Genomic DNA, 21,500 nt, shown 5'->3' with positions numbered 1-21,500 from the left:
AGTTTGCATCCACAGTGCGTCAGTCAGAGGGAGAGAGAAAAACAACAGGAATTGTGTCAGTTTGTGGTAAGCCCAGGTTTAAAGTCTACAGAAAAGGTTGGGAAAAGAGGAAGGAAAACCCTGTGAAAGATCTCTGGCAAAGGATTTTTTGGGGGGGTATTTTTTCAAGATTAATTAAACTGCTGTAAGTCACTTACTCTTCCCACTGGCATCGTAGATTCAGCTACAGGTCACAGGCTTGTACGTAGCCCGGCTGCCAGCAAATGCAGGTTGTTACACTTCTGGTGGCAGTTAGGTAGCCTGTGTAAAGTCCATGGCTCGTCTCAGCCAAGTCTTAATTAGGCAGCTGTCCTCATTAAAGAACAAGTTTAGCAATTCACTCACATAGGCAATTCCACTTGCAGTGTGAAGGATAAAATAGACCGGAGTGTTATCTGCTGACTCACACTTCGAAAGAGCATCCTGAGGGCAGGGTTGCGATGCGCTGAACACGGAGACAAGTTGTGCTGATGATGCTGGGTCTATTCCTGCTCTGCAGCTCAAGGAGTTGGGTTTCCCCATGTGTCAGTCTGGCTGGCACCTGTGCTTATTCATCCTCCGGCAGCTTTCATTTTTCTCATCCACAGCTGCCTGGATTTTGTGTTCCCTTGCTTTCCTTCAGCTAGAAGGTCGGCGATGATGGGCTTCTGATTGTCATTCCCGGGTTTTAAATCATAGAATCATAGAATGGTAAAGGTTGGAAGGGATCTTAAAGATCATCTGGTTCCAACCCCCCTGCCATGAGCAGGGACACCTTCCACTAGACCAGGTTGCTCAAAGCCCCCTCCAACCTGGCCTTGAACACTTCCAGGGAGGGGGCAGCCACAGCTTCTCTGGGCAACCTGTGCCAGTGCCTCACCACCCTCAGGGGGAAGAAATGAAGGCTCTACTTTAACCACTTGGTGCTGTTACTTTTTAAAAGAATTATTATTATTATTTTCACGGATTTAAAAATATTGGAAGACTCATGGAAATTATGTGTTCAAAACTCCAGGCTGCTTCCATGGGCAGGGACTCTGTCTTTCGTCTAGCACCAATACCAGTGAGAAGATGAGATTTCATGAAACATCTGCTTTTAGCTGTGGGAACATGGTGCTTACTCAACAGGGTTGATATTTTGGGGTACTCTTGATCTTTGAAGCAATGAAAAGAAATGATTGATTAGACCAGAACTCTTCAACCATTTCTCACTCGCAAATTCCCCCCTTCTGCAGCTCCGGTTTCTGCATATGTGCATATGGGGCTGCATATGTACTGTGAATTTTAACCTGCTTCCAGTAAATCAGCCTTTCTTTTTTCTCCTGTCTTACATGAATGCCTCAGCGGTTCTTCCAGGATCTGTAGGCATCTCTGGGCCATGCTTTGAAAACTGCTAGATTAGTCAACCTGCAGCACCAATGCCTGTGTAAACCGGTCCTAGGATTCTCTTTGGTGTAGCAACACAAGGTTCTGTGTCCCAGATTTCTCCATCTTTCAATTAGAAAACTAGTACCTCATGAGTCTTGCAACTTGGTTGTCTCAGAGTACCTGCTAATGTTTTGAAAGTCTTTCCCTGAAGCATATTTACAGGCAGGATTTGCTGGATTAAATAGCTATGTGGCTCACAAGTTTATGAGGTTAAATATGCAGTAGGAAACCACTGTAAACATTGCATCACCGGCTGAGGAGGATCTGGAGACACTGTGTCGAATGGTCAAGAAGAAATTCACTTTAAATACACCTTGGACGGCTGCCTGGAAGCAGGGAGGGACTCGGTAGCTGAGGTTTACATTACAAGTTGCACTGGATGTTTCCACCGATAAACAAGAGCAGTCTGGCACGTCAGTCTGCAGCGTTTTCAGGGCACTGCGCTTAGAAGGGACTCTTCATTTTGCCAGATGTGGGCTGCTCCTGTTGGCATCGGTGGCAAAAATGCATCTAACTCAGTGGGAGCGTGCTGGGGTCCTTCAGGAGTATTTACGGAGATGCCTGGCGATATGGTTTATGACATAGAGCCCATAGGCGTAAAAGTCAATCTTTATTCCCTCGTGTATAAGCTAATGGTCTGTGCAGAAGATTAAAATTCACCAGCTGAATCTCAGCTGCGTTCAGCGGAGCCGCAGGCTGCTTAGGAGAAAGAAGGAGCTGCAGTAGAAAACATGAGTATTTACTGGAAGAAACGTTGGGAGACTTGTTTCTGGAGCATTAAACGTGACCAACGATTTTTAAGCCCTGGTTTTCTTGAGGAAAGAAGATTCCCAAACACATGGCTGTAAAGAAGGGAAGTTTATGGAACCATTTCTTCAGTGTGCCTAGAAATGATTCTAAAAATGGTACATTTTAGCATAAGATAATAATTTAAAGAGGAGGGCAGGGATAAACACTATAGGGAAGCAGTTCTTCTCCACCCCTACTCACATCCCTGTCCGCTCTCTCCTTCTGTCAGCTCTGGAGCTCACCTACCTGAGCTGAGCCCACGCAACTCCGTCCAACAGAAAATGACGCACTTTCTCGCTGGATTAGTTTTCTGCTGTTCTAATGTGTTGAAGTGGACAAACCTGCTACAAAAGACATGCAGAAGGTCTAGGCCAGGAGTATGAGAAGGAAGAAGTAGGGCAGGTCATTCTCCTTTCTGTGGCAGCAAGGCCCCTGTACAACTCAAGACTTATTGTACAGCTTCACGTGCTACATGCGTGCTCTTTCTTCGCGACGGCAAGACCTAAGATCCCGTCCCAGACCACTGTGAGATTGCTTGACTATCTTCAGGAGAAGTAACAGGAAGGGCACAGGAGGACTTTTGGCCTTTGGTTATTTTCATAGAATCATAGGATCATGAAGGTTGGAAAAGACCTTTAAGATCATCAAGTCCAACCGTCAACCCAACACCACCATATGCCTGCTAAACCATGTCCCGAAGTGCCACATCTACACATTTTTTAAACACCTCCAGGGACGGGGACTCCACCACCTCCCTGGGCAGCCTATTCCAATGCTTCACAACTCTTTCAGTAAAGAATTTTTTCCTAATGTCCAATCTAAACCTTCCCTGATGCAACTTCAGGCTGTTGCCTCTCGTCCTATTGCTGGTTACCTGGGAGAAGAGACCAACAACTGCCTCACTACAACCTCCTGTCAGGTAGTTGTAGAGAGCAATATGGTCTCCCCTTGGCCTCCTCTTCTCCAGACTGAACAGCCCCAGTTCCCTCAGCCATTCCTCATAAGACTTGTTCCCTAGACCTTTCACCAGCCTCGTGTTTTGCCTGTATTCCTCACCAAACAGATAGATTCAAGCCTAATCTAAACCATTTTTTGCCTCTAAGTCATTTCTTGCTGTACAAACAAGCATGGAACCAAATAACCAGTGCTTGGTGGGGATGTGTGCAGACAGTAGGGTTAAACATCTGTGTATGTGCTTGGGCAAAAGAGAATTGATGTCAGCTGCAGGGCCAGGTTCTTCTATTTTTTGGCTGCGAGTTCTGCCTAGTCACCTGCTCATCAGTTCTCCTTTCTGCCTTGTGTCTAATGTCTTTCATCCTGCTCGTGCTCTTGATGTCGTGCCCTCCTATCTCCTTGTGGCCTTCTTTTTAATCTTGCTTTCCATCTGTGTCACTACTGTCTTCAACAAGGACTGTTTGTAGCCACTTCCATTAGCAGAAAGAAAAACAGAGGAAAACCACAAGTAAGGAGGAAGCCGCAGAATAAATAATGATTGAACTTCACCATGAGAACTTCTTTTGATCTGCTGCAAAAATAAATAAATTCCTCCATATCAGCCGGTAAGGAGAGGTGAACAAACCTCTCAGATACAGACGGTTTATTGTCTAGAGTGTTGTTTTTCTCATTTTGTGTCTTGCGGGAGCAATGACAACATGTCTGAAAATGTCGACAAGTTTCGGAGAGATTTTTTTCTCCCCTCTCCCTGTCCTCAACTTTTCTATTTTAATTCTGGGTAGTCTCATCAACGCAGACATAATCATAGCTCCTGACGCATACGCGTGGAATAGCACCTGATGTCTGTTTTCAGTGTTAGTGGCCGTAACCAAATACGACAGAGCCTTCCCCAGTGAGTATTCAGCAGGACTGGTATTTTAGCTGCTCAGACAGCTTTTATTTAAAATCAGCAAGAGACAGCACAAGAGCAATATGGGGTAGCTGTGGCGTGTATGAACATCAGGTTAACCTGACTTCAGGACAAGTGAATCTTTCTCCTAAGAAAAAGGGACGCTCTCCATGGGAGCCGGCTGTGGCCGATGCAGCTGAGGTGGTGATGACGGTGGGGAAGGGACTCCTGGCAGCAGCTGGAGGGGCACTGCTGCCGCACGCCAAGCTGCAGGCCCACAGCAAATGCCAACCAAGCCACGCCAGGATGCTGCTTCTCCTTCTCTGGAGAGATTAAAAACCTGCCTGGATGCAGTCCTGTGCAACCTGCTCTAGGTGACCCTGCTTCGGCAGGGGGGCTGGACCAGACGATCTGCTACCAGTTCCAACCGCTACCATTCTGTGAAGGCAGGTTGCTGCCTCTCCATCCTGCTTGGTACCCACAGCCGGTGCCCAGCCATGGGGCTGGGTAAGGACGACCCTTAGGAGGTTGTAGTGAGGCAGGTGTTGGTCTCTTCTCTCAACTAACTAGTGATAGGACGAGAGGCAATGGCCTGAAGTTGCGTCAGGGGAGGTTTAGATTAGATATTAGGAAAAATTTCTTCACTGAAAGAGTGGTCAGGCATTGGAACAGGCTGCCCAGGGAATTAGTGGAGTCCCCCTCCCTGGAGGTGTTCAAAAGACGTGTGGATGTGGCACTTCGGGACATGGTGCGGTGGTGTTGGGTTGACGGTTGGACTCGATGATCTTAGAGGTCTTTTCCAACCTTAGTGACTCTGTGATTCTATGACCCAGTCGGGTGTCTCTGTGGGGTTCCCTCCTGGCAGCAGGCTCGGATGCCCGCTGCACAAAGCCGGCGCAGACACCCCCTCCCCAACCACAAGCAGTTGGGATCGGCAGAGCGAACTCAGCCAGAATAAGGCTCAGAATAAGGAGCGCCGATCGGAGGGCGACCGGCGACATTCCCGCTTGTGCTCGCGGGGAACTCTCAAGAGGGACTGGGGCTGGCTGCGAACCCCAGTCCCCAGCCAAGCACCCCGCACTGGGGCTGGCTGCGAACCCCAGCTCCGGCCAAGCACCTCACTCCGGGGCTGGCTGCGAACCCCAGCTCCGGCCAAGCACCCGCCCCGTCCCTGAGGCCCCCCCGGGCACGGCGCACCTGCACCGTCCGGCCGCGGCGGGTAGGGCCGGGCCGGGCCGGGCCGGGCCGGGCCGAGGTGCCGCCTCTCCGCCCCGCCCGCTCCGCCTCAGCCCCCCGCCCGGGCGGGCTATAAGAGGCGGCGGCGGCGCGGGCGGGCCGCCCATGCTGGCGGCGGGAGGCAGGGGCGGTAGCAGCGGGGCACCTCCGCCCGCCGCCATGAAGTCGCCTCAGGCCAAGCGGGCGGCGGGTCAAGGTGGGAGCGGCGGGCTGCAGGGGCGCGGCGGGACCCTTCCCTTCCCTGCGGCGGGCGGCGGTGCGGACGCCGGGGCGGGCGGGCGGCGGGTCTCCCCTCCCGGCGCGGGGGTCTGGGGTCGGGCGGGCACCCCGCAGGCCCTGACGCCGCCGCCCGTCGCCCGGCAGCGCTGGGGGAGGCCGGCGGCGGGGGCCTGGCGGAGGCGCTGGGGGAGTTCGACGCGGTGCTGGCCGACTTCTCCCGCCCCGCCGGCCGGCGCCGCTTCCACTACGGCGAGCACCTGGAGCGCATGAAGCGGCGGAGCAGCGCCGGCGTCAGCGACGGCAGCGGCCTCAGCGACTCGGAGAGTGAGTGTCCCCCGGTCCGATCCCCCCCCCCACCCCCCTCCCTTCAAAAAAACCACCGCTCTTTCATTTACTCTTTGGGTTCGGGCCGAAAAACCCGCTGCGGGAAAAGACGAGGCTGCCAGCCGGCTGCTGGAGCACCGAGGGATCCCGGCGTCTTAAAAATATAAAAATAAAAGATGTCTCCTAGGCGAGCAGCGGCTGTCCGTTGTACGAAGCATCAGCTGGAGGAGGCCCGACTAAAGAGCGCTTTGCGGGAGAAGCGGAGAGCCGTCCAGGCTTCTGGTTTAGTGCTCTCCCTGTTTCGAGGCGGTAACGTGAAGAGCGAAGTTCCCCCTGCACATGTCCAGTGCACCCGGGGGCTGCATGGAGGGTGGGGAGCAGACATGGGCTGCTTTGAGCAAGAAAACGTAGGATTGGAACTAAGCTCTTTTTCTAGTTAATGTGGAGAAAAAAGTTTTACCCCTCTTATCTTTCTGGTAGGCAGGGAGAGAAAAGATCTTCCCGCTTCCAGACAGCGAGGCTGGAAGCTGCTGTTCTCCTCGGGAGCGGCAGATTCAAGGGCTGCTTCGCCAGAAGCCAGTTCTGCTGACAACAAGCTATGCCCAGTTTGTTTTAGTTCCTAAACTGTGCCAGCAGTTGTAAGAAGCTTGTCTGTTTTTCAGTTACTTAAAATAAAATTGCTCATTTGATTTCTGGTGTGCACCTTTATCAGTTCAGTGATCTGCCACGCAGTTCTGTTGTCTTAGTGCTGAAGCGTTAATATAATCTTCCTAGTGCTTAAGCTGTGAGAGCGTAGCTTCTCCGTGTTATCGGAGCCCTTTATTTCATCATCGTGGGTAGGAATTAATTTCGTTTCACTGACAGGGAATGTTCACCCACCGTGAACTTGGATACCTTGCCTAGCAGTGCTTTTGAGGTTGTTTTTTTTTTTTTCCCCCCTGTGTAGATAGTGGAGATATCTGGACCCAGATGCTGCTCTGTTTCATAGTGTAGTGGGTGAACCGCTCCTTGGAGGTGTCTCTTCCCTTCTGAGGGAGGTTTAGAAATGCACGCCTGCTTTAGGCTGGGCACTAGCCTTTTGGATGGCTGAGGGTGTGTAAGGTGAGGTCTGCTTTTACCGAGTCAAGCTGATGAAATATGCGAGCCGTGCTGTATATCTAAGTCTATTATTAACTGCAGCAATACAGCCCTAGTGTTACTCTTTCTTGTGCAGTGTTCAATATTGTAATACATTAACCTCTCACATACTTTTACCACAGACGAGACGCTTAGTTGATAGAGTGAAGATTCTCTGTCTAGTGAAATAATCTACTGGAGAAAAGAGAAAAAACAGAACAGTATCAAGAACTTATTCTTGCTGCATGGTTAACGACATTGGTAGTTGCTTAGCATATCTGCTGTGGTTCAGAAAATGTGGATCTTGAACAGTGCTTAAAATAGCTGTTTTGGGATGGGCAGGAAGGGCCTAATGAAGAAGGCAGTGCTCTCTGACAGGCGGGAGACCTGGTGAGAAACAGCGTCCTCATGCAGATTGGCAAACCAGATCTTCAGGAAGATCTGGGAAATAAAAATTGGTGTCAGAAGTCTGCACTGATTTAGTCTGAAGACATTAACAGGATAGCAGGACAGACTGGGTTTGATGGCTCTATACAAAGTCCTCTGGGATCTTGTATGAGGAACTTGTCAAGCTCCCAAATTCCATCCTGAGCTGGGGTTCCTCCCTTGGTGATGCATCACGTGAAGAGTGGCTCTGGAGAAATCAGAAGTCACCGTCTTCTGGAAACTGGCATATACAGGACGAACAGAGACCTGTTGGCATGCAACAGGGTCAAATGTACGAGGATATGTTTAAGGGAAGGGAAACAGAAAATGAGCTGGCTGTCCTCGTAAAACTTGCATTCCTAAAGGCATCATTCACTGTGGACAACTTCTTCTTTTGAAGTCATAGTAGGATTGGAGAGGAGTTGCAGATTTGTAAAGAGCTCTTTTTATAAAACAGACTCTGGGGTCTGATATAATACAGCTACACTCTCTACCTCTATTTTAAAAATAGAATACTTACCCAGGCTCTTTCTGTTCAAACTCAGTTGTTCCCCCCCCAGGTTCACATTTCCTTTGGTCTCTGTTGTTTAGTGTAAATGTAGTGCTGAATTTGTGACCTGGCTTTCCCCGGTGTAATGCTTAGGTTAAACACCACTGCAGAATCAAGGAGAAACTGGGCTGAAAGAGCAAGTTCTGAAAACGCGGATCTGTAGCAACGCAAAAGAAACTCCAGCAATATTCTCTGCAGATAGTTTGAATGATGCTCTTGTTCATGAAGACTCTTTACATCTTTGCAAAACCTTGTTATCCAGTGCCAAGGCTGTTCCAAGTACACTGTGTCATGTACGTACAGAACAGTTCAGACTATCGTATTTTAGTGCTATCTCTTCTTGTTTGTTGGTTAATCTAATCCTCCTAACTGATGTGGTGTGGCTGAGGGTTAGGCGTGTGTATCTTTCGGCCGCTCCTGCAGCGCTATCTTTTGAGTCTAGGGTGGGACTTTAAGGGGAGGTAATGTTTTTAAACTGTTGCGACTGCTTGTTTCAGGGCCTCTGAATCAGTCTTGAATTCAGCTTTACAAGAAGCCGGTAACCAGTATCAAGTAGTTGTACTTGAACAATACTGTTTCGTAGTAGGGAAAGGAAAGCCTGTCCTTTCCTGGGGCTTCTGCCGTGAGGATGAGCCCCTTTAATTTAATAGAAGTATTTACAGAAGATTTTTTTATCAATATAGTTAATCCTGCAAGTATTACTTTTAAGCTTAAAATCTCCTCTTGAGGGATGTAACTGCAAAAGTACTAATTAAAATTCTTATATTACGTATTTTAGGCCCGTAAGAAAAAATAAGAATTTGAAGGCACTACTGCGGAAAATAGTCATGATACTACTTGGCTCTCTCGCTTCTTGCCCTATTATTTGACTAAATGATCTTGGGACAAGGTCTGCCTTGGCCATGGTTAAGTATTGTACATAACACGGTGGACTCGAGACCTGACAGTAATAGGAAGGCTCGCATGTGCAGATGTTCGTGCTGATCTCAGTGCTTGGCCCGCGAGTGTTTCATTAACCACAACAGCTGACTGGGGCCAGTGCTGGAAATCGTGATGCAACTCCGGAGTTACTCCGACAGACATTCTTGAGTTGCTGGACTGTGAGTGAGTATCAGTTATGTTTCAGCTTGATGTATTCAACTGAAGTGAAGTATAAAAGTGTCATACTTTAGGTTATTAATCACACTGAAACTTCTGAGTTGAGGGATGGCTTAACTCTTTGCTATTCACAGCATATGTTGGTTGTGATAAAATAGGATATTTGTTAGAGACTTCTGTGCTGGCAAAAGGCACTAGTGTAGATGCAGCTATGTTGACGAACTCTTACAGATAGCATTTGCCTTCTTCTGTGTTGTAATAAGCTTGCAAAGAAAAGTGCAGGCTTGTCTGTGCAAATTGTATGTCTGCACAGTGCGTTGTGCTAGTACTGTATATGGCAATGTCAGGACAGTCTTCCGAGTTTAGGCTTAGGATAATGAATAGAAAGCTAGACTTTATGAGAGGTTGTGAAGGGAACACTGTAACATTTCTTGTGCCAAAGCTATAACAACACCAAAAAGCTAAATGATAATCTGTTGTTGTGCTCTCAGAAATGTTTCACACTTGCTCCGGATGTGTTTTCTTGAGACAGGTTCAGCTTGCAGCCTCTCTGTTAAAAGCATTGCAAAGTAAATATGTCAGGTCACTTCTTGCACTCCTACAGCCTGCAGTGTATCTTCAGAGTTATTTTTAGGAGTGTATAAATGCTTTCTGATAAATACCTCCTGGCTTTTAAACACATACAGAAGACCTTGAGTGCATCTAGAACTCTTAATTTTATGGTTTTGAAAACAAGCAGGTGCAGGTTTACAAAGGGGTTGCACAATATCCGTTAGCACCCAAGGCCTGATGTAGCGCAGGCTTTCGTGGTTCTGTGTCACGGGTGTCTCTGTGGGGTTGTGCTAATGCCTCTGCTGTCAGTGCTGCAGCACTTGTCCTGAAAAGCCTGCTTACATGTGCAGCCTTTTGGAGGGAAGATACAGAAAAAGGCAACACAAACTATTGAAGAAATAAAGTAGTTTACAAATGGCTAAGCAGACTGGGATGGTCAGCCCCAAGGAGAGATGACTTGGGTGGGGACAAGCCAGTCTTCCAGAAAATCCTAAGTGACATTCGGAAAGTGACTGCTGCCTCACTCAGTACGTGGAAATCAAGTGAAATCAGCATGTTTCAAAGAAATAAGAGGAGCTGTTTCTTCTCGTGGTGTGTTGTTACACTGTAAAATATATTGCCTTAAGGTATCGTGGATGTTAATAGTTTACATACTCAAAAAAATAACTAGATAAAATCATGGTGGGAGGGACAGAGCCATTGGGGACTGCTGTAGGCTAAGATGCTGCTGCTGTCTTAGAAGAGATACTGATCTGTGCACCACTAGAACTTAGAATCATAGAATCATAGAAAGTTTTGGGTTGGAAGGGACCCCTAGAGGTCATCTAGTCCAACCCCCCTGCAGCGAGCAGGGACACTGCTAACTAGATCAGGTTGCTCAGAGCCCTGTCCAACCTGGTCTTGAATGTTTCCAGGGATGGGGCCTCCACTACCTCTCTGGGCAACCCATTCCAGTGTTTCACCACCCTCATTGTAAAGAATTTCTTCCTTATATCCAGCCTAAACCTACCCTGTTTTAGTTTAAAACCATTACCCCTCGTCCTGTCACTGCTGTCTCTACTAAAAAGATTGTCCCATCTTTTCTATAGGCTCCCTTTAAGTACTGAAATGCTGCAATCAGGTCTCCCCGCAGCCTTCTCTTCTCCAGGCTGAACAAGCCCAACTCTCTCAGCCTGTCCTCATAGGAGAGGTGCTCCAGCCCTTTGATCATTTTTGTAGCCCTCCTTTGGACCCGCTCCAACAGTTCCATGTCCTTCTTGTGCTGAGGGCTCCAGAGCTGAACGCAGGACTCCAGGTGGGGTCTCACCAGAGCAGAGCAGAGGGGCAGAATCACCTCTCTCGACCTGCTGGCCACGCTTCTCCTGATGCAGCCCAGGACACGGTTGGCCCTCTGGGCTGCCAGTGCACATTGGTGGCTCATGTCCAGCCTTTCGTCTATCAGTACCCCCAAGTCCCTCTCAGCAGAGCTGCTCTCGATCCTTTCATCCCCCAGCCTGTATTGATAGCGGGGATTACCCCGACCCAGGTGTAGGACCTTGCACTTGGCCTTGTTGAACCTCATGAGGTTCACACAGGCCCACCTCTCCAGCTTGTCCAGGTCCTTCTGGATGGCATCCCGTCCCTCTGGTGTATCAGCTGTACCACTCAGCTTGGTGTCATCTGCAAACTTGCTGAGGGTACACTCGATGTCGCTCTCCATGTCATTGATAAATATATTGAACAGCACCGGTGCCAGTACGGACCCCTGAGGGACTCCACTCGTCACTGGTCTCCATCCGGACATTGAGCCGTTGACCACTACCCTTTGGCTGAGACCATCCAACCAATTCCTTATCCACCAAACAGTCCACCCATCAAATCCATGGCTCTCCAATTTAGAGAGAAGGATGTTGTGGGGGACTGTGTCAAAGGCTTTACAAAAATCCAGAGAGAAGACATCCACAGGTTTTCCCTTGTCCACCCTTGTTGCTACACCATCATCACTTCAGGATGAACTTGGTAGAGTTCATCCTGAAGCTATCAGTGTATGGCTCCGCCACTCTTAAACTCTGCTATAGGCATCTGCTTTGAGTCGCTAGGAGAGAGAGAACGCGGGGTAGGTGAGCCTTTGGTCTTGACAGCAGATCCCAGTCTCGCATGACGAAGAGGAGAACATTTTAAGGAGGCAGATTGTTTCTGCGAACTTCTAGTGGCTTGTCTCTAACAAGAGGGCAATACAATATTTATAAGGAAAAAATGAAGTAAGACTCTTACAGAGAAATAACCTTCTATTAAATCGTCAGAGGAAATAATGTTTTATTAAATTACTGATACATTGAAAAGGAAGAAAACCCAGAAGTTTCAGGTGCATAGGCTTCTCTCCAGGTATTTCAGTTTAACGAGAAATCTGCTTTTTTGTTAAGATTTCCTGTTATTACCTCTCCAGCATACCTATTTCTTCTGTGCTTTTGAAAGGAAACATTAGTAAAGGGGAAGGCTGGAGTTGAAAACGCTGCCTCACAGATAGTAAGTGTGGTGGGGGAGTGGAAAGGTAAGCTTTGTGTATAATGAGAAATCACGATTGTACATCTGAATTTCAGGCTTCCTGGATAAATTCCTTGCAAAAGTGTGATTTGAAATCTTTTAAATCATGAAGCCTAGACGTGTAGATACTGAAGAGGTGTGATTTTTTTGTCAGTGTTGGAACAGATGCTTGTTAGCCAGGCAAAAAACACAGCAAATAAACAATGCAGCCAAGTGTAACTGTGATTATGATAAAAATAAACACTACCCTTGAGGGCAGCAACATACGTGCTGTGAAACAAGCTCTTTGCATCACGAATGTTTCTGACTTCTACTGTTGGCATTAGAAATTCCTGATTTTATCATCTTGATTATTTTAGCAAGCAGGCTCATGTTCTGACTAGGAAGGAGTTGTGCAGTCTGTTCATTAAATGCTCAACTATTGTTTTATAATAAATTCGTGACTTGTAGAGACTTAAGTGGAATTTTAAAGCTCCTCTCTGTAAACTGTAGGGATGTGATTTATTTTCTTCCTCTAAAACTTTCCCCACTGAAAGCTGCCGTAAAAATTTTACTGACTCCAGTGCTCTTCAAAATTGTATCTTGAACTGTGGTACTAGAAAGAGCATAATATTAAAGAACTCACAACTGAACTTTTCCGTTGTCTGTTTTAAAATCAAAAGTTTGAGGTTTTCCTCCTTCAGTTAATTACTACCCAGAACCTTTCAACTGTTCATTTCTGGAGACAGTCTGTATTTATGTGGTATTGCCGTGGTTTTTCCTTGTGGATTAACCATAGACTGGAACAGCAAAGGTCAATACTAACTACAGATGACTTTGCCAGAGTAAAATACACCCATGTTTATTCCAAACCCCTAATTTTGCAGCTGTTGGCTTAGTTTGACTCATGTAAATCAACTCAGTAGCCCAAATCTCAGATTTTTAAGGCCTTTTTATTTTTCTAAGGAGACAGTATTGTAGAGTGTTTTTTAAAACAGCCAAAGGGGCATAGTTTGTATGCGTGCACAGGCAGTAGAATCAAAATACAAAGTGAAAAAAAGTAATGAATGATCGATAAACTTGCATCGCAGTTGGAGAGGAGGGGCTGGATGAGGAAGGACAGCAGTGACGAGAGATCGCTTTGGCGGCAGCTGCTGGTAATTGGGTTGCAGGGGATGTTGTGTTTGTGTGGCAGTGGAAGTCTTCCAAGGGCCCTTACTGGAGGTGAATGAGCAAATCTTGGCTGTGGCAGCTGGTAGAGAGGCAGCAAGGGCTGAAGTGTCCTTTTCCTGGAGCTTTCTGCCCTGCAGCTACGCTTTGCCAAAGCAGATATTTTTGTGCGGTGGATATCGCAAGTATTAACAGTACATTGTTTTCAGCAGTTACAATGACCTTGTTGGCGGAGTCAATGCACTCCTCCTTCCATCACCAGAATTTCTGCTGCTTGGTGGCACAGGTAAGCCATAGCGAGTGGCAAACTATGTTTTTGCTTTTTGAGAAAGATAAATGTTGTTATTTTCCTGAAACTATTAATATTATGAGATAACACTGTTTTGTGAAAACTTTTCACCTTTTTAATCTGGCAGAAAAGCATTCAGATATTTAAAGCAACAGTTCTGTCTTATTTTCTCTCTGCCCAGTTGTAAATATTTCCCAGCATAAGGTCTGTGGAAGCCAGTATGAAATAAAATTTTCTGGTTTCGGTACGTTGTGAGGTGAGCGGTCAGTACTTGTAGAAGGAGTATGGAGAAAACCACAAAAAGAATCAAAGGTGACTGCTAGCTCGGATGTGTGCATGGATATAAAAAAAAAGAATTGTGTGAATAGTTTGTAGCCAATTTAAATGGCTTATTAAAGCTTTTGTAATTTGAGTTGCCCTCACAAGCATTCACAAAAAGAACTTTTTCTTCTAGCTCTGTATTAAGAGGAGCTGGAGCTTTGGATTTGGTTTATGGGAAGGGCAGGTTTGTAATACAAATTCTCGGCATTGCTACATTTGGAGTCTGGATACTAGCAGCATAGACTCAGCATTAAAAGTACACTCAGTTTTGTAGCCATTGTTCTCTGAATTATTTTTTATTAATTCAGCGAGCTCTAAAACCTTTAAAATATGAAATCATTTGGAAGTTCTTCTCTTTTCAAATACATTGCCCGGAAAGTGTTTTATCTTTGGTCTGTTAGTGTTTCAGTGAGTTGTACTCTTGGCTACAGGACTGTTTGTGTGAGGTTTTACAAGCTGTGTGGCTTTTATGTGGTGGTAGGGGGTTTGTCCTGAAGAGCTAGAATTTTCCGTTCTAAGTTTCTTGGTCACTAGGGTTTGCATCTTGGCTGAAAATGAATGTGGTTTTAGTAGAAAGTTGATCTGTAAGCTGATTTCAGGAGGAAATTTGTCATACCTTTAACAGATACTTTCAGCCCTTTAATGTGCAGGATTCATATTGTATAGTACAACACTGGTGACACATGTCATTGCAGAGCAATGTCAGTGTGTCGTACCCCCCCCTTAGGTTGTTTTTTATGTTTTTGGGAGCTACTTGTAATTTTCTATCTAAAATTATCTCAAATCTGCGTTATATTCCTCAAATCTTTCTTAAATCTGAAGTTTCAAGTAGATTGGTCTTTATCTGCTCAGGTGTAGAGAGGAGAACAGGCCATTGAGTGAAGATAGAGAAATTACAATAAAAAGCTAGCATGAAGAAGCTTACCCCTCTTTCTAAACAAGAAAGACCAACTGATGGCTGGTTTGGGCAAGCAGTAAGCCCAGGTAACAGATGTCAGTCGCATCATTGCTCACGTTTGTGTAGTGCTGCAGGTAGCAGAGAGAGCTGTGAAAGGTACAGTACTGTGGTGGTCCAACCTGCGTGCAAAAGAGGAAAGCATTCCAGCTTGAAGCTTCTCACACGAGCCCCTTCATCGTGTGTTGCAACTGAGTTGGGCTTGGAAGCTAGCGTAGAAGCAGCAAACAATCAGCCTACTGCTGAGGAAACATCTGACAGGCTTTGTAGATGCAGTCACCTGGTGTGATTTGTCACTATACCCGTATACTCCTGTGGAAGGTGGTTTTATGCTGGTAAGGACAGCAGGGTAGAGGAGATGGGATGTGGACTCACGTTCTTCTTCCCAAAGATGGGAGCACTTACAATAGAGGAGTAGTCTGCTGGAGGACAGTCTCTACATTTAATGTCTGCAAACATCAAGGCAGTGTTCAGTGGAGGTGTAGATGTGCGGATCTTGGCAAGGCAAGCTGCGGTCCTGTCCCCTTTTGCTAATGAAGCAAGACACCCTTAATTTAAGACAGTCATCTCCTGGCATAGCAAATGGGACAGGCGTCCAAGGAAGCGTGGCAGTTCTGACTTGGGTGGACTTAATGCTGCAGTGTAAGCACCTCCTGGGCTGGGGCTCCAAGGACAAATGCTACGTGTGCTGCAGGGAGGCAAAATTGCTGGCCTCAACGGCAAGCAGTGGTAGTCACCACCCCATATAATGAGAGGCACAGTTATTTCCTAGGAGACGTGCCAAATAAACAGAGACCATTGACATGTTCATATTACAATGGTTTCTTTTTGTAGAACTACGGTTTTCAGGTCACTGGCTCAAAACTGCAGGAACTAACAATTTTTGGCATCTCTAACACAATGACTATTCCTCCTTCTAGTGGAGCCATGACTAATACTTTGTGTGCACTGTGCATCATGGAACTCTTTTTATGAAAAGAGACAAGATAAAGATGATTTTTTTGGTGCTTTTGGAGCTTAAGGCCTTGTCTAAAATCCAAGAACATCAGAATATTATTGGAATCTTTCCCATTGCTTTCCATATAAAGCTTTCTTTGAAAGACGACCTAAAATAAGATTTCAGAACATCTTGTGTACAGATGTACTGCTTCATGAACTCCAGAGAGTTCTAGAATATAAGAAAATGGAAGGATGCCATACTGCTTGTCTAGAACGCAAGACCTAAAGCAGCAGAGCAATGTATGGAGAAATGGATGAGTTTGCTTCAGAGGTAAGGACAACGCTGCATATGTTCTCTGTTCTGGGGGACTGTCCTTGTCCCGGAAGTCTTTATTCAGCTTTTTTAATAGCTTTTGGAAATTTCAGGTAACCAGAGTTTCCCAGGATATTGTGAATTAGGCAGGTCATACCAGGCCTAATTTGGTGGATGTGGGATAACTGCCATTCCTGTAATATTTTCCAAATGATGCTGATTGCAGGACACTTTCCTTACTGGGGGGTGAGGATTGGGCCTAGGACTGCTTGCTTTTAACAGTACGTGTGGGAACAACAGCCATCATGGGATAGATGGTTTATTTATCCCTCTGGTTTTGAAGTCTGCAAATTTGATTTCTACAGACTTTGAAGCCTCTATATGAAAGGCCTCATTTCTGTTTTTAATTCTATTGCAAAACTGCAGAAAGTGTTAATTTTACTTTATAATGTAACTTTTTTACAGGTGCAGATTCACTCTGCAGAAACAGTTTCAGCCTCAGCGATGAAAAGCTTAACTCTCCAACTGCATCTACTCCAAGCTTGCCATCTCCATCAGTAACTCCATGTAAAGGTACACGTAATTTTCACTGTTGGCACTTATTCCTAATTCTTGACTATATAGGCTTCTTTCTGGGAGCCAGGATGTCACATGTGTGCATTGAGTCTTTTTTTTTTTTTTAAATGACAACGAAACTAAGAATTACTGTTGAGCACACTACAGATTCAAGTATTATTGTCTTGATTATAAACAGCAATAGCACACTGCATCTACACTTCTTTGCAGGTGACCTGGCAGCTCTTTTGGTTTTGAAATGCCAAGCTAAAGAAAATTACAGGTTTTTGGTTGATGAGGACTCATGGTACTACTTACCAAATACTTCGCTTAAGAATTAACTTGTGTTACTACTTACTGAAGCAACTAAGTAGCTGAAGTGTGCCATCTATATACATAAATACTTAGCCTGAATGGAGATGTCTGGTAGGTTACTCCTCCAAAGCCATAGGCTGCCATTCAAGATAACACAATTACTCAGATCCATATAGACCTTGCACTGCTGATACAACCCATGTATTAATAATTCCTTCATGCTTTGTAGCTGTGCTGTCACAAAGTGGCTTCTGTCTTGCAGCTGATCTAACTCCCCAGGAGCTTGTTTCGTTCAGGTTAACTTAGATTGACTCTGGAGTAGACATACCAATAAATGAACAGGCATAAATACGTACTACAGGGTGCTTTTGTTACAACTAGTCTTTTCAGATGCATGCTCAAGAGCTTTTCGTGCTTTCATGTCTTTTCAAGTCACAAAAAACAAGTTAAATGCTTTTTTCTAATTAGCATGGTATTAGGGAGAAATAATGAGTAATAGTTAATAAGAAGTAGCAAAAAATAGTTCAGTTAAACTGGCAGGAAATACTTGGCAAGGAATTATACTGAAGGTCAAGATGCTCTTCCTGATGAGAAGACAGAAATAGAGTTGGAACTGGCTTGGAACAGAGGACGTAAATGAGATAAGGAAGCCACTTGCAGTAAAAACTAGATTGAATGGAACTTAGGTGGATGTTTGGATCCAAATTCATAGTGTATGGACCAAGATCAAAGGATCTGACATCACAGCAAACCAGTGATACTGACATGATTTAAGAGGCTCAGATTTGGGTAGAAATGGGAGCTAACTGGCTGGGGTTTGATTAGGGCCATGAATGCAGTATCTGAATAGATGCAATAGGGAAGACTCCCACAGTAGCAAGGACATTGGTTAGTTGACATATAGCTTTTTTTCTCTGCTTCAACCTCTGCTTTTTAAGGAAACTAAACAAGGGATTGATTTGCTTTGCTTCTGTAAAATGGAAAGCTATAAAAACTAGAATTTTAATTCTGCCCTGTTTTCTAAGAATGCATATTGACATTGCAGCAACTCTATTGAACTTCCCTGAAAATAATTCATGGCGTGTTTGATACCACTGGATATGATCTGGGGGATCACGTGGTTCCAGTGTTTCTTTTGGCCAGGGAAATATGTCCTGTCTAAGCAGTATTGACTCTTATTTTGCAGCAAAGCTTGGAGACACAAAAGAACTGGAAGACTTCATTGCTGATCTTGACAGGACACTAGCAAGTAAGTAGATTTTCATCAGTAGGCTGCATCTTACTTGGTACTGTCAAAGAGTGATGAAAGCCGGTATGTGGGGGGAGAGGCAAGGGAGGGGTAGCAATAGATTTAGACAACGTGGCTTCATATTCATTTGGTAGTCCTGTGGATCATTATGTGGATAAGAAGGCAAAAGCCTCAATTGCAGTCTTTGCCTGAATGTCTAAGGCTTGTGTAGCAAAGGCTGTACTCCAGTGAGTCACTGTCCCCACCTCTGAGGCAGCAGCAGTTCACCCCTCCTTGACAGTGTATAGATCAAGTCAGCATCACTTTCTTAAATACTCAAAACTCGGCTAAAAAGCGGGGCTTTGCTTCTTCATTATAAAGCTAAGTAACTGGAGGAGTAACCGTAGGCGAGGGAAACATTTTTGTTCTAGACTCTGCTTTATGAAGGAGTGAAGAAGCAGATACCTGTATCTATTGACTTAGATTAAATGTCAAAATCCTGTTTGTGCTTGTCTTTAGCAGGAATGGAATTTAGATTACAGAATCACAGAATCACAGAATAGTAGGGGTTGGAAGGGACCTCTGTGGGTCATCTAGTCCAACCCTCCTGCCTAAGCAGGGTCACCTACAGCAGGCTGCACAGGACCTTGTCCAGGCGGGTCTTGAATATCTCCAGAGAAGGAGACTCCACAACCTCCCTGGGCAGCCTGTTCCAGTGCTCCGTCACCCTCAGAGGGAAGAAGTTCTTCCTCATGTTCAGCTGGAACTTCCTGTGCCTCAGTTTGTGCCCAAACTGGAGCACTTTTTCTGTCTCTATCTAGAAACTGTATTTTGCAGTTACAGGACGAGATTCTTCATTATGATTTTTTTAAAGAAAAATAACAAAAACATGCCCTCCTATTCCCAGCCATGTACTCTGCCTATTCTTTCTGCTGCTGCTTGTCCTGTTTTGGACATGGTGCTGGGTTTTTTGTATGGAACCAGGCTATAGAGCTCAAACCCACAAATTGTAGGACTACACCTAAATAGCAGCATGAACATCCTTCCCCCCCCCCCAGTAAATGATGAACAGAGTGTTTTTTGTATTCATTAGGTATTTTCTCTTCTCTGTAATTCTTGAAGCCTTGGCCATCTGCCTTGGACTTGGCTCAAGACAGCTGCCCTTATGAGCTTCCTACTTCCCTGTTACATTACTTGTATCTTAATCCTGGTTTCACTTCTCTTACTTAAAATGTATTTCTAGTTTCCTGACTTCTGTCATGGATGTATTACTTGAGCTAACTCCATCTTTACCCCTGAAACCGAATTGACCGCTTTTCTGAAAAACTTCTCAGTTTTTGAAGGTTTGTGTAGAACAACAAAACCCCAAACCAGCAAACATTTACATGGCTGTATCTTGCACAGCCATGTTGCAGCTAGCTCTTAAGGGGCTGCCTATAGTATATAGGTTTCAGTGTCCCCTTGCAAGGCACATTGAAGATGAGGGCAGGGGTTGCCATGTGCTCTAGTGGTTTTGGGGTTTCAGGTTGTTTTTTTTTTTTTTATCCCAACAAAGCAAATCTCTAGTGATTTCGGCAGAGTCTCATTTATACAGTATCACTTGCCTTACAGTGATACTCTAGCATAAATGGAGATGCTGAGGAAAAAGTCCAACTTCCATCTAATAGTTATCATCATGTTTTGGAGGAGTTGTACTTATATGCTCAAGGTCATACAGCACTTTGTACAGACGCCTTTTCAAGCCTAATGTGCTCGTTAGAACAGTAATTGCCATACATTTTTACGCACTAACTTTTTGGCTCTCATGTTAATTAATAAAAGCGCATAATTTTGGCCTGTCAGGCAGTCTAGCAAGCTGGGCGTAGATGGGTGTCTGGTATGTCAGCAACATGCAATCTTATTTAGTACGGAACTTCATGATCTTTCTTGGTTTGTCTTTCCAGGTATGTGAAATGAATCTTTGGCATTGTGCTTGCCTGTGAGTGTCCTCTGAAGGAGAAGTGACATCAATCACTGAGAACTGCTGCCCTTGTCTAATAACTTTGCTGCCCAAGTTATTCACCTTCTGAACGTAACCTTTGTAAACTCCTTCAAGTATTTAACTGGCAACATCAGTTTTGTTACTTTGCAGCAGATGGAATAAGATAAGTGTTACAGCTGTATTTAGCTTTAAAATATAGCCTGAATTTTAATTTAAAGTTGCTGTATGAAAATATATTTGTAATTTTATATAGTTGAGAACTTTTAATGCTTTTTTCCATTATAATATATTTTTGTATGCAAATAAACCCTGAACTGGAATCCAGATGTCTGAAAGCTTCATATGAACATGCAAATTCTGAAACATAAGTACAAATTAAGCTCTTATTGAAAACATCAAGCTTTAAAATATCTGATAAGGGTGTATTTCCTATTAGGCAAAATGTGTTATGCTGGCTTGATGTGGAACTTCATATTTTTCTTTTCAGATTGCTTCAATAAGACAATTTTGTACTATGTAAAATTAATACAATCGGGAAAATAATAAAATTGGTCAAACGGTTACTTCAGATTTGCTTTAATACAAATGAAATAACACTGACTTAGTACATATTTGAACAATAACACCTATGGCAAACCCTATGTAAAATCTAGCTTTAAAATTCCATACCATTCTACATGAAGTACTAATTGGGAGGTCAGACGTTTAGGCCCGCGGGTTTAAAGGTATGGAGATCCTGCAGCACTGACAAAATACTTCAGTGTCTGGATGTTTCTGATACCAGACCCTTGGGTCCAAAACAGTTTACCACTCGCCAGAAGACTTCCTGGCCATCGGTGTTACACTGAAAGAGTGGAAGGTGAACCCATATTTTTACAAGGAACCTGATTCTTTCCATGTGCATTAGGCACTGGAGATGTCATTACGTGAGCTCTCCTCCAGCTGCTGCAGGCATTACACTTGGCTCTGCTGTCTGAGCTGCTCGTGCCGTTGCTCTCTAATCTGTTCAGACCAAGTGAGCTGGGCTTCTTTGAACTCCAGGTCTTATTTTGACCAAAGGAGGCCAGTGAGCAGTTGTGGAAGTGGTTCAGATATTGTGCCCCCGTTGTCTGTTATCATCTCTGAGTGTGTCTGTGCCTGGAGAATGAAGTTTCTGTGCCCATGGCACAGCTACCAGCCAGTTGCTTGGGGACCTTAAAGGTTTGGACCTGCCTTCTGCAGTTTGGGGGAAGTCTACTATGTGTTTGCTGATGGGAACACCATGAGGATGATGTAAATCTGTCTCCCTGCTTTAGATTTTTTCTAAAAATTGACCAAAAATTTTGGGTTGTGT

At 45.0% G+C, this 21,500-nt stretch overlaps 1 protein-coding gene across 1 annotated transcript; it reads left to right on the top strand.

The window, feature by feature from the left end:
• The first annotated feature begins 5,400 nt into the window (after nucleotides 1-5,400).
• On the top strand, nucleotides 5,401-20,730 carry RGCC (regulator of cell cycle). The gene is made up of 5 exons (XM_075422487.1): nucleotides 5,401-5,510; nucleotides 5,678-5,857; nucleotides 16,554-16,661; nucleotides 18,145-18,207; nucleotides 20,130-20,730. The coding sequence occupies exons 1-5, from the start codon at nucleotides 5,420-5,422 to the stop codon at nucleotides 20,135-20,137; spliced, it is 450 nt and encodes a 149-aa protein (XP_075278602.1). The 5' UTR covers nucleotides 5,401-5,419; the 3' UTR covers nucleotides 20,138-20,730.
• The last annotated feature ends 770 nt before the right edge of the window (nucleotides 20,731-21,500 follow it).

The sequence above is a fragment of the Opisthocomus hoazin genome, chromosome 1 (genome assembly GCF_030867145.1).
Source record: "Opisthocomus hoazin isolate bOpiHoa1 chromosome 1, bOpiHoa1.hap1, whole genome shotgun sequence".
Taxonomy (NCBI): domain Eukaryota; kingdom Metazoa; phylum Chordata; class Aves; order Opisthocomiformes; family Opisthocomidae; genus Opisthocomus; species Opisthocomus hoazin.
This window is presented reverse-complemented; position numbering and strand designations above follow the sequence as displayed.

Bases quoted from the DNA above. Each gene is read 5' to 3' on its own strand.
- RGCC (XM_075422487.1), top strand. From the start codon at position 5,420: ATGCTGGCGGCGGGAGGCAGGGGCGGTAGCAGCGGGGCACCTCCGCCC. The intron at 5,511-5,677 runs GTGGGAGCGGCG...GTCGCCCGGCAG, and splicing joins CAAGCGGGCGGCGGGTCAAG to CGCTGGGGGAGGCCGGCGGC. The intron at 5,858-16,553 runs GTGAGTGTCCCC...ACTTTTTTACAG, and splicing joins CGGCCTCAGCGACTCGGAGA to GTGCAGATTCACTCTGCAGA.